Source organism: Petaurus breviceps, unplaced genomic scaffold (genome assembly GCF_028583685.1).
Source record: "Petaurus breviceps papuanus isolate PSGF00001 unplaced genomic scaffold, PetGlider_PUasm1.0 90847, whole genome shotgun sequence".
NCBI classification, from domain to species: domain Eukaryota; kingdom Metazoa; phylum Chordata; class Mammalia; order Diprotodontia; family Petauridae; genus Petaurus; species Petaurus breviceps.
In genome coordinates, this window is record NW_027187360.1 from 2900615 (window position 1) to 2917971 (window position 17357).

The 17357-nt window shown below is 35.7% G+C and overlaps 1 protein-coding gene and 1 long non-coding RNA gene across 3 annotated transcripts in view; one reads left to right on the forward strand and one right to left on the reverse strand.

The window, feature by feature from the left end:
* CSE1L (chromosome segregation 1 like) overlaps positions 1-17357 on the forward strand; it is a 415445-nt gene that overhangs the window by 386431 nt on the left and 11657 nt on the right. For both annotated transcript variants that reach the window (XM_069072367.1, XM_069072368.1), the window contains 9 exons: positions 26-193; positions 294-423; positions 1955-2020; positions 9023-9225; positions 10095-10179; positions 11897-11958; positions 13340-13476; positions 14108-14211; positions 16229-16326. In XM_069072367.1, the coding sequence (XP_068928468.1) occupies positions 26-193; positions 294-423; positions 1955-2020; positions 9023-9225; positions 10095-10179; positions 11897-11958; positions 13340-13476; positions 14108-14211; positions 16229-16326 (1053 nt within the window). The remainder of the gene's footprint in view (positions 1-25; positions 194-293; positions 424-1954; positions 2021-9022; positions 9226-10094; positions 10180-11896; positions 11959-13339; positions 13477-14107; positions 14212-16228; positions 16327-17357) is intronic.
* LOC138149384 (uncharacterized) lies at positions 2277-6870 on the reverse strand. The gene is made up of 2 exons (XR_011165298.1): positions 6444-6870; positions 2277-2661 (listed from the first exon to the last, which is right to left on the reverse strand). It is a non-coding gene; the product is annotated as an uncharacterized lncRNA (long non-coding RNA).

Consider the following 17357-nt stretch of genomic DNA (forward strand, 5'->3'; position numbering starts at 1 on the left):
AGTTTTCAGTTTTCTTTTATGTGAGGATGAAGAGGAAGCGGGCTTACTGGAGTTGTTAAAATCCCAGATTTGTGATAATGCTGCACTCTATGCCCAAAAATATGATGAAGAATTCCAGCCATACCTGCCCCGTTTTGTCACAGCAATCTGGAATTTATTAGTAACAACAGGCCAAGAAGTCAAATATGATTTGGTAAGTAGACGATCAGGACAGATGTTTAGTACTTCATTTATCAAGAAATACAGTGGTCACTTATGTTTTTCAAGTGTTCTTTTTTTGTGTTTTATTTTAGTTGGTAAGTAATGCAATTGAATTTCTGGCTTCAGTTTGTGAGAGACCTCATTATAAGAATCTCTTTGAAGATCAGAATACCCTCACAAGTATCTGCGAAAAGGTTATTGTTCCTAACATGGAATTCAGAGGTAACTATTGTCATTTATGCAACCAGCTTATTGGATGAATGGGGTTTTAAAACAACCTGATTCCAGGTTCATATGAAGTCATCAGTGCTCTTTTAAGTTTTTTATGTGCCTCTTATTTACTCAGTCCACGTTTTTAGGTTTGAGAATAAAACTGATGATTTCTCAGTTATTTCCTTCCTTAGTGTTTATTGAACCTAGGCTTAGACTCTTCAAATAAAAGCAGTTTTTCACAAAGAGTCTTAATATTTTCAAACTTTAAAACTTTCTGGAAACATTTCCTTAGAACTCTTGACAAAAAAGATTATTTTTTATAGTGCTCTTGGATTTAAAAAAGATAAGAATAGTTTAACCCACACTTGCACAGTTTGGCAGTAGGTAGTAGCTAAAATTAAAATAAGCTAAACTTCTTTGAGCCACAGATAAGTTTTTAGCAGCTCACTTTCCATGTAAAGGTTTAATTAATGATCAAATTATTTTGCAAATAAACTATATTTTTATTTTTTTATTATTATTTTTTTTTGCCTTTTTTTTTGGAGGGCAATTGGGGTTAAGTGACTTGCCCAAAGTCACACAGCTAGTAATTGTGTCAAGTGTTTGAGGCCGGATTTGAACTCAGGTCCTCCTGACTCAAGGGCTGGTGCTCTATTCACTGCACCACCTAGGCATCCCTAAACTGTATTTTTAGAAAAGGGAAATTTCAATTAATATCAGTTGATTATACTTATTACTTAAGATTTTTATTTATCATGAAATTGCTCCTCTCAGACTAGAGAGAGACTGACAATAATTGGTTGCCATGGATCATGTGACAAACAGGAGAGTGTGCAGTGGCAACCTACCAGCCAAGTCCCATGATGGGTACAAGGGTGATTAGTGGAAGGCAACTTAATTGGGGCTCGAACCAAAACACTTCTTACCCCTTTACTTTGTTTTACATCCTCTACATTTTTTGTGGGCTGCCAAAAATCTTTTGTTGGATCACTAGTGGCCCATGGGCCATATTTTGTGCAGGACTGGCTTAACCTGTCAACCTAGGTGGAGTGCTGGTATCTTTGGGTTTGCTTATGTCTTGCATGAACCAAAGTGATCAAATACTTTCAGAATATAAAATTACAATCTTAACTTGGTTTCTACTTCATATTGATTTTACTTGTGAGCGCCTGATTTGTGCTTTTTAACTGAGCAGACTCTACCAAAGAGGCATCCTTTCTTCTAGGGTCTTGGAGCTTAATATATGACAATAGTAGGTTATGTAAATTAGTAAATTTGCAAAGGTAGGAGGGAGCAAGTTTCCCAAGAAACATGCATTGGGCCATCTGAATTCTACAGTGTCCAATGTATAATAACTGTTGTCTCAATTGACTTGATACTAGACACATTTCAAAATGATACCTGCAGTTCAAAAAATTGAGGCATCTTTGGTCTTTCTGTGAAATAAAATTAAAGTTACAAGAACTTAGCAACAAAGGAATGATGACTTGTAGAATTGTTTCAATTTTTCATGTATCACATATCTACTCTTATTTTGCAGCTGCTGATGAGGAGGCCTTTGAAGATAATTCTGAAGAGTACATAAGGAGGGATTTGGAAGGATCTGGTAATCTTTAATCATTGTGGACTATTTTTGATTGATGTCTTTTCCATTTATTAATATACCTCTCCCCTACCTCCTTAGCTACTTTTTTTTTCTTTTTTTTTTTTTTTTAAAGCAGTCGGGGTTAAGTAACTTGCTCAAGGTTACACGGCCAGTTATTTCTGGGTGTGGTGCTGAGTATCTGAGCCTGGATTTGATCCCCAGGTCATCCCGACACTGGAGCCGGTGCTCTTACTCGCTGAGCCACCTGGCCGCCCCTAAGCAATTGGGGTTAAGTAACTTGCTCAAGGTTACTCGGCCAGGTGTTTCTGGGTGGGTGCTAAGTGTCTGAGCCCGGGATTCGATCTCCAGGTCTTCTCAACACTGGAGCCAGTGCTCTTACTTGCTGTGCTACCTGGCCGCCCCTCCTTAGCTACTCTTTGAGTATTTTTTCAAATTGTTTATCTTTTAGCATTTTTTTATTTTGAATTCCAAATTCTGCTTCCCCCCCATGTTCTTCCTCCACCCATTGAGAAAACAAGCAATATGATACCATTATATAGGTGAAGTCATGCAAAATATATTTCCATATTAGCTATGCTGCAAAGTAAATAATTGAAAGACAAGGATAAATAAAGGGAAGAAAACCTATGCTTCAGTTTGAACTCTTGAGTTATCTCTGGAGGTGGATAGCATTTTTCATCGTGAGTATTTTGGAATTGTCTTGTATCATTGTACTGATCAGGGTAGCTAAGTCTTTCACAGTTGATTGTCATTATAATATTGCTGTGACTGTGCATAATGTTCTCCTCACTTCATATTGCATCACTTCATGAAAGTCCTCCTGGATTTTTATGAAACCATCCCCCTCTTCATTTCTTCTAGCCCAAAAGTTTTCTATCACAATCGTATACCACAACTTGGCCAGTCATTTCCCACCTGAAGGGCATCCTCTCAGTTTCCAGTTCTTTGCTACCATATAAAGAACTACTATAAACATTCTTGTACATATAGGTCTTTTTCCTTTGATCTCTTTGGAATATACATACCTGGTAGTGATATTGTTAGATCAAGATGTATGAAGTTTTATAGCCCTTGAGTCAGGGCTACACAACTTGCTGCTTACTGTTTTCGGGCACACCAAAGGATTTCAGGCTGTTTCCCTCTACTTTTTTCAGAGGCCACCTGAAATTCTTTGGTGGGCTGCAGGTTTGTGCAGGCTTATCTTGAGACATAGTTCCAAATTGTTATCCAGACCACTTATCCACTCCATCAGCAGTTCATAAATGTATCTGTTTTTCCCTCATCTCCTCCAGCATTTGTCATTTCTGGTAGGTATGAGGTGGTGTTAGTGTTGATTGTGCAAAAACCATTAAATTTCATGTAATATAAATCATCCATTTTAGTTCCTGTGACCTCTATCTCTGGTCATAAAATCTTCCCTTATCTATAAATATTATAGGTAATTTTTTTCCCCATACTCCATTGATTTATGCCACCCCTTATATCTAAATCATGGGCTCATTTTGACTTAGTATATGGTGTGAGAAGTTGCTCTATGCCTAGTTTCTGCCAGACTACTTTCAGTTTTCCCAGAAGTTTTTGTTGACTAGTGAGTTCTTTCTCTCAATGCTTGGATTTTTGGGTTTATTAAACATTAGATTACTATGGTTGTTTACTTGTGTATTTTATTTATGTAATCTGTTCCACTGATCAACCACTCTATTCGTTATTCAGTACCAGATTATTTTGTTGTGAGTTTTTCTTTATAATAAAGATTTAAAGGGGGGAAAATTGTTCAGTAAAAAACAACTTGTACATTGATTACTCTGACAGCAAATACAACATTTCATACCCATAGTTAGCTACCTATATATTAAAGAAAGGGTGATGAGTTTTCTGAACTCTTCTGTGGCTAAACTTGAGAGTAGCATTGAGTTTTGTTTTAAATTCTCGTTGTTAATATGTCTTTTAACCTCTAAATTCATTTCACCCCCATTCAATAAAATTTTATTTTTTTCAGTTATATGTAAAGATAGTATTCAGCATTCTTTTTTTCTCTCTTTTTTTGGAAGGGCAATTGGGGTTAAATGACTTGCCCAAGGTCACATGGCTAGTAATTGTTAAGGGTCTGAAGCTAGATTTGAGCTCAGGTCTTCCTGACTCCAGGGCTGGTGCTTTATTCACTGTGCCACCTGTCTGCCCCAACTTTTATAAAATTTTGAGTTCCAAATTTTTTTCTTACCCTTCTCCAAGTTGGCATGCAATCTGATATAGGCTATACATGTACAAACCTATTAGACATATTTCCACGCTAGTCATATTGTGAAAGAAGAGTTAGAACAAAAGGGAAAAACTTCAAGAACTGTATTTCCCTCCATCCTATTCCACCCCTCCCCATTTATTCTGTTCTCTTTCTCCTTTCATCCTTTGTCTCTTCAAAAGTGTTTTGCTTCTGACTACCCCCTCCCTGAATCTGTCCTCCCTTCTATCAACTCCCACTCTTCTCATATCCCCTTCTCCTTCCTACTGCTTTCTTGTAGATTAAGATAGATTTTTATACTCAGCATGTGTGTATGCCATTCCCTCTCTGAGCTAATTCTGATGAGAGTAATAATCCCTAAATTCTTACTGAATTAATCTTAGAGGTTGTGGAATTTATTTTCTTCCCCATTAATTGGGGGAGGGGGCAAGACAAAATTCTTTTAATTTAAAAAAGACATTATATTGCATTTATAATGGCTATTTAGCCCCAAAGCATTTATTAAACACCAACTATGTACTCTGCTAAGTGCTAGGGATCCAACAAAAGGCAAAAGACATTTGCTTTCAAGGAACTAACAATCTAATAGAAACAATGTACAAACAATTATGAGCAAATGAGATACATACAGGATAAATTAGAGATAATCATGAGAGAAGGCAGTAGTATTAAGGAGGATTGGGGGGGAAAACCTTCCTGAAGAAGGTAGAATTTTAGCTGGGACTTGCAAGAAACCAGGGAGAGATGGAGATGAGATTGGGGAGATTTTCTAGGCACTGGAAAAAGTGAGAGGAACCCAGTTAATGAAGGGGTTTGAATATCAAACAGGATTTTATTTATAATCTTGGAGGTGATATAGAGACACTGGAATTGATCGTGTGGAGGGACATAATCAGACCTAGGCTCTCGGGAAATAATTTCTGACAACAGAATGGTAGATGGATTAGAGAAGGGAGAGACAAGGTAGGGAGACCACCCCACAACTCTATTGTCATAGTCCAGGCATGAGCTGATAGATCTTCCACCAGAAAAGCAGCACTGTCAGAGGAGGGAAAGACTATATAGGGGAGATGTTATGAAGGTAGAAATGAGAGGACTTGGCAACAGATTGGATATAGGGGTTGAAAGAGAGTAAAGTGTGGAGAATAACACCTAGGTTGTGAGCCCAGTTTGGCTGCAAAGGTGATGGTGCCCTCAACAGTAATAGGGAAATTTGGAATGGGGAAGACTTATTGGGGTCAGATCACAAGTTTAGTTTTAGACATGTTGAATTTAAGATGATTTACGACTTCCATTTTGAGATGGATGGAAATGTGAAAGGTCAGGAATGAGTCACCAAGTGAAATAGTTTAGAGGAAGAAGGATAGAGGAGAAAATCTTTTGGGACACCTACCTTTAGTGGGCATGACCTGGATGAATATCTAGAAAAAGAAACTGAAAGGGAGGGGTCAGACAGGTAGGTAAACCAGAAGAGGGTAGTGTCAACAAAACCTTGATGTAGGAGATTATCAGTGAGAAAACGGTGATTGACAGTATCAAAAACTGCAGAGAGGTCAGGAAGGATGAGCACTGAGAAAAGGCCATTATTTTGCAGTTAAGAGATCAGGTGGCTACGTGGCGCAGTGAGTAGAGCACCAGCCCGGGAGTCAGAAGGAGCTGAGTTTGGATCTGGCCTCAGACACTTAGCACACACACACACACACACACACACACACCACACACCACACAAAAACTAGCCGTGTGACCTTGGGCAAGTTATTTCACCCCACTTGCCCTCTAAAAAAAAAAAAGAGATCAGTGATAACTTTGGAGAACACAGTTTCAGTTGAATAGTGAGGTCAGAAGTCAGACTGTAGAGAGTGAAGAAAGGAGGAATGAGAGGAGAGAACATGGAGATACTTATTGTCTGTCAGTGGCCTTCTGAAGTGAGGATAGCTGGGAGGAGAGGATAATGAATCAAGTTAGGTATTTTTAAGGATGGAGGATACATGCGTGAGTTTGAAGGGGAAGGAACTTGTAGTTATGGTTGTTTATTAGATGCTTGCTTTCTTGAGCACAACGAGGAGAACATTGTACACAGTAAAAATATTGTATTATGATCAGCTGTGAATGACTTAGCTATTCTCAGCAGTACAATGATCTAAGCCACTTCTGAAGGACTTCTGAAGAAAAAATGCTATCCACCTCCAGAGAAAGAACCAATGGAGTCTGCATGCAGATTGAAACACACTTTTTTTAACCTTTTTTTTTTTAACTTTTTAGGAGTTTCTGGTCTGTGTTTCTTTTGAAACTTAGGTAATATGGAAATGTTTTGCATGACTGCATAAAATCTGTATCAAATTGTATGCCTTCTCAGTGAGAGAGGGAATTTGAAACTCAAATTTTTTTTAAATGAATGATTAAAATGTTTGAAAAATTACTTTAAAAGTATGCTTTCCTTTTTAGATGTAAAATTTTTAAAGGTATCTTTTAACATCTAACCTTTGATTTCATCTGGTTTGGGTACTCATCAGTAATTTATCATCTTAAGAGTTTACTTGGAATACTTAAAAAGGTTGATGAACTTGCCCATGGCTACCCAGCTATTTGTTTCAGAGATAGAGAACTTGAAATTATATCTTTTGGTTAACATGGCCAGCTTTCTTTTTTTAAAACTTGCTTTTATTATTACTTAGACATGAAGTTATATACATTAAATAATTAAAATTAAATTTTACTTTGTACACATATTAAAATATTTTTTACATTCATTGCAATGTACATGATACATAAGTATTTATAAAATAAAGTAAAATAAAATTAATATTCTGCTTGGTTTGCTTTCTACTAACTATACTGGCAGTTCTCAGAGTGAATGGTGGATTCCTTGGTGTCCCTTTTATGGGGTCTGGTCTATAAGATAAAAATTATTTTAATAAAAATACTAAGACATAGTAGTACCTATTAAAATGTTTCTCTATTTTGTAAGTATATATATATCTGTGAGGCCAGATTTTTTTCATAAACTTCAGCCAAAACAATATATTGTAACAGATTGAAAGGAGTAGATGTGAGAATCTGGTTGTTTTCAATTAAGCAAGATTTTAAAAGAGATTTGAATAAGTGTTTAAATGCCACTCTTCTAATTTTTTTTTTTTTAAAGCAATCGAGGTTAAGTAACTTGCTCAAGGTTACATGGCCAGGTGTTTCTGGGTGGGTGCTAAGTGTCTGCGCCTGGGATTCGATCTCAAGGTCGTCCTGACACTGGAGCCGGTGCTCTTACTTGCTGTGCTACCTGACCGCCCCCACTCTTTTAATTTTTTAAAGATAAAGTATTTTTCATGATAGTGTCATTTATGTTATACCATAATAGGTTTATTCTTATTTTAAGTGAATTTATAAATATTTCAAGACTTTTTCAGTTTTAATTGTTAATGCAATAAATATTGCTAGCTAAATCCCACATAAACAAAAGGTCATTGAAGTCCTCAATAATTTTTCAGAGGGTAAAGGGATCCTGTGATCCTTTTTAGATATCTATCTAAAAATATCTGGCCTTTATATCTTGCTTTTTCCTTTGCTCTTTATCTAGTAATATAGTTTTCATATCTGGAATTATCCCCATAATAGACATCAGTTTGCTGTTTTCTTTATTTTCAGTTTGACTTAATATAGCATATTTTATACTTCTAGTCTGGTAAAATATCTAGGTATCAAGAATTTGTTATATTTTTTATTGTAAATTTAATGAAGGTTCAGCTAATGTCTTAGTAGAGAATAGGTTAGCACCACACCCAGAAATAACTGGCCATGTAACCTTGAGCAAGTTACTTAACCCCGATTGCTTAAAAAAAAAAAGAGAGAGAATAGGACTTTACACATTTCTTTTTTTTAAGTGTTTTATAACATTTCTATTTCTAAACATAATTGTGGAAGGCAAGCACATTAACCTTAGTACAAACTAATTTTATGTATGTAGAGAGTGTTGGGAAGAGCTTTGTTAGGAAAACCTTTTGGATCAAGAGAGTCCAGGGTCTTTTGAGCCAGAAGGGATTATCCAGGCCAAGGACTGACCTATTTTTGTATAGCCCCAGAGTAAGAATGGTTTTTATTTTTTTTTAAGTACAATAAAACTATATTAAACTGTAAAAATCATACTTAGCTCACAGAAATCCATATGCAGTGTGTTTGGTCCCCCTGCAGAGTTAGTTTGCTGACTCCAGCTCTATTTTCCCAAACCTTCAACCTCTCTTCATTTTACACTTTAGGAAATGGACCCAAAGATGGCCACCAACTTGTTTAGTCTCACAGTGAGCAAGTCCTGGGTTCAGGTTCTGGCTAGCACTCACACTTACTAGCTGTGTGATTGTAAAACATTTTACTTAATGTTCCTGAACCTCGTTTTTGGTTGATGCTCTCCTGCTTTACTAGGTTGCTTTAGGGAAAGTACTTTATAAAAGTAAATTATAAAATGTTTTCTAAAAGTGAGCTTGTTAGTAGTTTAGTGCTTTTAACCTGAAATTCCTTCATGTTAAAGTGAAATTCCATCACTAGCAACATAAAAATTCACATACCTTATAATTTCATAGGCCCTCATTTGTGATATTAAAAAAGTTTTTATTATCTCCTCAGGTTACATCTCAGTTAATTTGTTTGCTTTACCATCTCAAATCATCTTCCCTTTCTTGGGTTCTTTTCATCTGTCTGGTATATAGTTGTTTATGTCTTAGTCTACTAATTTTTTTCTCTTTCCTGTCATCATTTTTCCCTTTCTAATTTTATAGATATTGATACCAGACGCAGGGCTGCTTGTGATCTAGTACGAGGACTATGCAAGTTTTTTGAAGGACCTGTGACAGGAATCTTCTCTGGTTATGTCAATTCCATGCTGCAGGAATATGCCAAGAACCCAGCTGTCAACTGGAAACACAAAGATGCAGCTATTTTTCTAGTAACATCATTAGCTTCGAAAGCTCAGACGCAAAGAGTAATGCTTTTGATTTATGGTTTTATATTAAGAAATTATTTTTTAAGTCTTGTTGGCCTCATTCTTGTTAGGGTATGGGAGAATAATGTGGTAAAGTAGAACCCTGCAAAAAATGAGGAGATCTGGGTTCTAATACTGGTTCTGCTTGGGCTTAATATGTGACTTGAGATAAAACTTGATTTTTTTCTTGGCTTCATTTCTCATCTTTAAAAAGGGACTAGATAATCTGTATTATACATTACAGTTCTAGTGTGCTCTGATTTCCAGTCAAGAAATAGTAGTATCATGGTGACTATAGACTGGCTTTATTTACCTCCCTCATTGTTGAGGACATTTGTAGCTCTTGGAGGCTAGCTTCTAGTATCTCCAGTGTAAGAAGTACTTGATGACTCCTTTCTTTGGTGTTCTAAGGTTTACAAAACACATTTCTATAAATAACCAAGGTAGTACAGGTAGAACAGGGACTTGAATTCAGACCTTCCGACTTGTAATTCCATTACTCTTTCTATTTTTACACAGCCATAATTCTCTGCTTAACCTAGCTCAGACACTTATGATTCTGGTGGAACTGTCTATTAAGTGTGAAAATACCACATTTGTTATCTGAGCTCAGTCTCTTGATTTCTAAAAATATAGCAGGGGCATTTTCTCAGTGGCATATTCCACTGGGGATTTGTGATACAATCTTTATTTACTGTTCTGTATTTCTTAAACCCTCCTTTGATACTTTGTATGGGACATTTTGTTTATGTTTTGAAGTCTTAGTCTTTACTTTAAAATACACATTTGTTAAACTCCCCATATTTCTATTATGGCAGGTTAGAATCTATAGGATTTTAATTCCATTTGGATTTAAATTTATTTTTCAGCATGGAATTACACAAGCAAATGAACTTGTAAATCTTACTGAGTTCTTTGTGAATCACATTCAGCCTGATTTGAAATCAGCCAATGGTAAGTTGAGCTTTGTTAACTTTCTCCCCTACATATGAGCTCTGTTTCTACAGATTAAGTCTGATTATTGAAGAGATATCTAGGACCAAAAATTTTTTATTAGTCTTGAGGTCCCATAGAGTTTAATTAAATTTTTATTTTTTAAAGTTTTTTGAACGATGCCCTGTTTTGATTTGTTTTTTGCTTTGTAGAGTATATTTATACTTAAAAAACGATAGATACTTTTCTGATTTATATATTGAAGATAAAATTTCTTTATCTGTCTGGACCCTAATATCACATGACAACAGTAACAGCAGGCATTTATACAAAGCTTTAAGTTTGGCAAAGGCTTTCCAAATATTATGTGATCCTTATAACAACCTTGGCAAGTATTATTATACTTTTTTTTACATATGAGGAAACGAAGAGAGACAGAAATTAATTTACTCCCCCGGGGTCATTTACTTATTAAGTGTCTGAGGCTACATTTGAATTCAGGTCTTTTTTGTCCTAATTTGATAATTTGTCCACTAGACCACTTAGCTGTATAATATCCACCACTGGTGTGGCATTTGTCCATTACGGATTTTCAATTTAGAGATATTTATTTTCCCGTTGTATGGTAGTCCTTTCAGTTAGTTATTTCCATGGTATTGGAGCGTTGGGGGTGCATTTATACTCTTGGGTTTGGGGGTTAGCTGTGGGTAAGAGCTGTGCTAATGGCTTCTTTGTATTAGGCTTTTGGGTAACCCATAGGAAATTTAGTTAGCTATTTATATATGTTGGCTTTCCTTATCATATTCTGGCCAGACTGACTGAAGATCTTGCCTTAAGGGAAGTACTTAGAATTAGATCTGCTCTACCATGACATAAGCTTTCTCCAAAAAGCTATGTGCCATGGCCATGCCTAATTGCGCACAACACGTGCGTGCACACACACACACACACACACACACACACACACGCACTTATGTGAAGGCTGGGGTTAGGAGCATAATGCTCGAAAACTTCATCAGTGACGTTACAAAAAATGTTAGGAATACATTAAAATGGTAGTACGATTTTATACATGTTAAGTACTTAAATACATAGATACTACAATAAAAAGTGACATAGTCCTTGACCTTAGCTTGTTGGCTCTTCTCAGTTGTGGTTTTGACCTGACCTGGCATAATCTCAGACAAGTTAGGTCAAAGTTCTAGGGCCCTCTCACCACCTATCCTATTTGCAAGTAGGTAAGGGGAACAGCAGACCGACCTTCTTCTGCCCACAGCTCTTACTGTACCAGAAGATATACAATAAATTAGCCACTTTACCTTGACAAAAACCTGAACTTTGCATGTGGAAGTAGATGTCAAAAGCATTACATGTAGTGAGTTATTCTGAAGTCACGCAGTTTTCTGCCTTTTTGATGTTTCTCTTAGAAGAAGGTTGTGCATAAGCAAATCCTAAAATTCACATTATGCCTAAGATGTTCCCCAATATCAGTTGCTGTGGAACAAATTCATGTTTGCAGTACTGCATATATCTAAAGAAAATCTTTTTGGAATTGTTCTTAATTAGCTGTTAAGAACTGACTTTTCCTAAACATTTGGAAAAGGAATTAAAGCATAAGTAAAACCAATTTTTTACCTCCAGATATCTTAAGTTTTGCAATGATTTACTTATATTTTGCTGTTAAGTGATTTATTGCTTATGACTTGAGTTACCATGATATTCTGTTGTTCTTTAATAGTGAATGAATTTCCTGTACTTAAAGCTGATGGTATCAAATATATCATGATTTTCAGGAATCAAGTAAGTTGTTTTTTCTGTTTTGGTCACTTTTTTACCTGCTAAACCTTCTAATGCTTTATGTGTCAGATTTCTTGCCAATTCTCCTTTAATAAGTTTTTTACAAAATAAATTTTGCTAACATTTGAAATAGGTTTGCTCTTTCCTTAATTATTTTCTTTTTTTCTCATTTATTTGGAAAGCAGTTTTAATATTTTCAACATTGTAATGGTGAATCTTTTAACATTACCAGTTTCCCCTTTGATTCACATACTTTAACAGACTCTGACTCCTTTAGAATACTTTTTTAATCTTTTTTTTTTTTTTTAAAGGAATTGGGGTTAAGTAATTTATTCAAGGTTACACGGCCAGTTATTTCTGGGTGTGGTGCTAAGTATCAGAACCCGGATTTGATCCTAGGTCATCCTGACTCTGGGGCAGGTGCTCTTATTCATTGCGCCACATGGCCACCCTACTTTTTTAATCTTATAAAAGATTTTTAAGGTCAATGTATATATCTGCTCTGATTTTTTTAGATAGGAATAATCTTTTAACTGGAGTATTTTGTATACTATGAGAAGTAATAGTGTTACTTATCTTTCATTTCTGAACAGACTTACTGAATATATATTTTTGGTAGCCCTTTAGCATCAAATTTCTCAAAACTTTGGTTTTTCATATTTTCCTTTTGTTAGTATTACTTAATCTTTTCCCTGATTTTGGCATTTTACAATTTTTACGCGTACCTACCAGATTCTTACCAGTTATATATGGTCATTACTCTGTATTAAGTTTAAAAGTGATTTGTCCACTATAGATCCCCAGTCGATCTTTTAAAAAATTAGTATAGCAAATAATTGGACAACTTGGCATAGTGTAGTATAAGCCTTCAGAGTCAGAAAGCCTGGGATTATTGGGATTAGATCCAGTCTTTGAAATACTTTGGCTTTGGGATAGCCTTTGGCAAGTCACTTGCCCCCAGGAAATTCTAGGAGTCAGCCTCCTTTTTCTTTTTTTTTCCTTTTCTTTCTTTCTTTCTTTTTTTTTTTTTTGACTAGGACCTGGGTCTTTGCAATTGTCTTTGCTGGTGAAATCAGGTGTCCAGTCTGTCTTTTAAAATGTCTTTTAGACTTTTTTTTTTCTTTTTGGAGGGTAAAGACAGGGCAGTTGGGGTTAAGTGACTTGCCCAAGGTCACACGGCTAGTAAGTGTCTGAGGGGAACTCAGGACCTCCTGACTCCAGGGCTGGTGTTCTATTCACTTCACCACTTAGCCACCCTATCTTTTTAAACTTTTAAAGTAAACTTCCAGATGTAAGTACAGGCCTGTTTTCTTTTATTTATATCTGATTATGTAAAGGTACATATTTTTATTATGAATGAAAAGCATATTAATGAATTATTCAGGTACCTAAAGAGCAACTTTTGGCTTCCATTCCTCTTCTGATCAATCATCTTCAAGCTGAAAGTATTGTGGTTCATACATATGCAGCTCATGCTCTTGAAAGACTGTTCACCATGAAAGGATCTAACAACACTGTACTGTAAGTTTTCTAACACCAGAACGAAGACATTCCTAGTTTGAAGTTGTTTATAGGAAGTTTTACTGAGCTTATTTAGTGAAGGTCGTGAATTGTGCCTTCCTTGAACCATTTCTCTCAATCCAATCATGTTTTTTTTTTTCTTTCAACAAAGTAATGGTGAATCTTTTAAGTAGTGGATAGAGGAAAAACAGTGAGTGCTCGAGAACAAATTCTTTGTAGTTTTGGTGCTATTTGGTTTGAGTATGTGTGTCCCATACTTCTACCTCTGGGAAAAAAAAATTGCCTTTCTAATTAAGTTTGACTTTGGTTTGTCCCATCATTATTTTCTGAACAGTCATCTGGTGGGAAATATCCACTTGGCTTGCAGAGTAGTTGAAATTAGTTTAGGATTAAACAATTTTTTTTAAGCAATCCGGGTTAAGTATCTTGCCCAAGGTTACACGGCCAGGTGTTTCTGGGTGGGTGCTAAGTGTCTGAGCCCGGGATTCGATCTCCAGGTCGTCCCGACTCTGGAGCCGGTGCTCTTACTCGCTGTGCTACCTGGCCGCCCCAGGATTAAAATTTTTGCTTTAGGGTAATGCGCAGTGAATATAGTTATTAGTATTAATTGGAAATTGTATTTATCTCGTAGTATTACAGCTGCAGAAATCGCACCCTTTGTAGAGATTCTGCTAACAAACCTTTTCAAAGCACTCACGCTTCCTGGCTCTTCTGAAAATGAATATATAATGAAAGGTAAGCATTTCTCTAGCATACCTTGAGACCATAACTTCATTACTCAAAATTGTACCTAGTCTAGTTATGTGCCTTAAAAGCTATGTGTTTATGCCAAAGCAATGTTTTAGAAAATTTCCAAGATGTTTAGGAAATGTGATAGGAAAATAACATTTTAATTACAGATTAAGATTATTGTTGGAAAAATAACAGTTTCAGAACCTTAAGAAATGGCTAAATCCTTGTCTTGTTTTATTACAAAGTAGTTTTAATATCTCCTATGGCTTTGAAAAAATGGTTGTCCTCATTCTGTGGTTATGTTAGTATTTTCTCCAGAGATGCAAGATATTTGCATAACATTTTCCTAGAGCAGTGATACTAACCTCAAATACAACTCGGGGGAAGGGTCACTAATCCTTATGTAAGGATCCCTGTAGGCAGGATATTTGTTGACTTAATTTTTGAAAAATTTCTTGTTTTAGGGGCAGCCAGGTGGCTCAGTGAGTAAGAGTACCGGCCCCAGAGTCGGGATGACCTGGGATCAAATCCGGGTTCAGACACTTACCACCACACCCAGAAATAACTGGCTGTGTAACCTTGAGCAAGTTACTTAATCCCAATTGCTTTAACAACAACAACAAAAAAAACCTCTTGTTTTCTGTTTTTATTTTGTTCAGTATTTTCCAGTTACATTTTAATTTGGTTCTGACCAATTTGGTAATGGTCAACTGTCTGATACTTCTAGCCCTAAGTGTAGTTCTGTGTGGCTTGTGTAGGTTTCCTTTCTTTCCTTGTCTTCTCAGATTATTGGCATTTCTTTGGGCCCTCTGTATCCTGGAAGCGGAGGCTCCCATATCCTTTACACTAGGTATAGTCATCCTTGTAGTAGTGGTGGCACTTGAGGTCTTTTTATAGCTTTCTTTACTGTCTTATTCCCTCTTTCCTTTTCTTCTGGTCTTTGCCTTAGGTGTGCTAAAAGAGCCCGGGGGACTAACTAGTTAATACTGTTATAGTCAACTAAAAGTGTATAATGCTTTTTATATAAGGAAAGAGATAGAGAATTACAGTCATCCCTTGAAATTCTCAGATTTCACATTCATGGTTTTGGTTGTTCTGGGGTTGTTTATCCATAATTCAGTGGGAATTTTTAGAGATTTGCTCTAGAAAATTACTGACAAGGTATGTATATAAAGGAAACTTTAAAACATTTTAGTTAGTCATAAATGCAGAAATATTGTCTTATGTTTCTGGTTTTCACATTTACTACCATAAGTATACATACACACATAAATTTATTATAAACAGTTAACTTTTTGTTAAAAGTAGCCTACTCTGTCTCTCTACCATCCAGACTCAGTCACCTGATTTTCTCACAGTGATCTTTGTATCTTGCACTTTTTGTAGAAGGAAATCAATCTGTGAAGCAGTTGCTGCAGCTACACAGGCAGCTAAGAAGACTTAGCTTAGTGTGTGAGATACTAATTTGTCCCACATAGAAACTAATTTTTTTATGGGTGTAGTGTGTTTCACTTGTTTTGTGTGTTAAATATGATTAAAATTATTAAATAAAAGTTTGGGGTGGGGTCTAGAGTTATTTATGGCTTTTCACGTTCACAGGTGTCCTACTCCCTTACCCCCAGTGACTGTTATGGAATGACTAAAGTTTTGTCCAATGTGAAGTGGATGTGTGAAATTGTGTTAACATAGTAATAACATTTATACCACACTTTAAGGTTTGCAGAGATCCTTACTCCAAATAGTTTGTTTGATACAACCCTGAGAAGTGGTTGCTATTATTGTCCCCTTTTTACGGATAAGGAATAGGAGGCAGGTAAATGAAAAAAACCTTTCCCAGGGTCACATGGCTAAAAGTGTCTGAGGTTGGATCAGTTCTTGTTCCAGCCCCAGAGCTCTTGTCACTGTGCTACTTAACAGCTCATTTCACAGTGGATTCAGAAGCTTTTTTCCCTTAAGCTGTTACTGTTGTGTTCTGGAATTTTGACTAAGCCTGATTTCTTTGTTCCTATTTTTTTTACAGCGATCATGAGAAGCTTTTCTCTCCTGCAAGAAGCCATAATTCCATACATCCCCACTCTCATCACACAGCTTACACAGAAGCTGTTAGCTGTTAGTAAGGTAAAAAGAGACAATTCTGAAATACAAATTACACTTTTGTTCTCTGCATACTCCTTTGTAATAAATTAGACTATGGGGGATGTATATTAGTTCTTTCAGACTATCATTTTGCTAAATGGCTCCCTATTGGCCCGTGAGATTTCCAAAATTTGATGTTATTTTCAGGGAGTGACATTGGACTCTGGGGAAAATTTGGCCCTGTGTGCAATAGACATTTTAGTGAATAATAACTGCTTAGAAACTATAATTCTTTTTGTAATCAAATCTTTGTTTAGAAACTTTATCATTCACTACATTTTCATTTAATGTTATGGCTAGAAAAAAATTTTATAACAAAAAACTTCCAGTAAAATTTATACTTCAGGTTTTTGCCTTATCTTCAGAAACTTAGTTTGTCAAAATCTGTCTTGTCTTACTTGTTTTCTTCCTTTATTCCTATGTCCTACTCTTTACATCTTTTTAGAAGCAGTTCTCAAGCTCTTTGTAAGCAGTTGCTAGATTTATATTTAAATACTTGGTATAACTTATTAGATTAAGAACTGGTTATTGTTTCACAGTTGACAGTTTCCCCTTTTTGTATCCATTCCTAGTTACTACATGAAAAGATGTGGTTTGTTATTTCAGCTGTTTAATTTTTATTGGGTGATATGACAGTTATTAAGTAACTGACTTACACTAAATAATCTCAGATGTTTTTTTCCTGCTCTAAAATTAATTATATAATTACTTTCCTACATATCTTAAACAGTTTTTTGTGTAGAATATTAATACTGTACTCTACATTCTAGACACAAAAAAAGTCTCCCAGGAACAATTTATAAAAGTTTTTCATTATTCTAATCCAAATGTTTGGCTTGAAGAAAGAAATGCCCATAATAATCCCTCAAATTCTCAGACATCTCTTTAACACAAGACATTTTAAAGTAACATAGAAGCTTTGAACAAGGAAACTCTTGAATGAAAAAACATTACATAATTTAGGGTTAACATCTAATAGAAAAGGTAGTCACTTGATCTTTTTGACACACCCT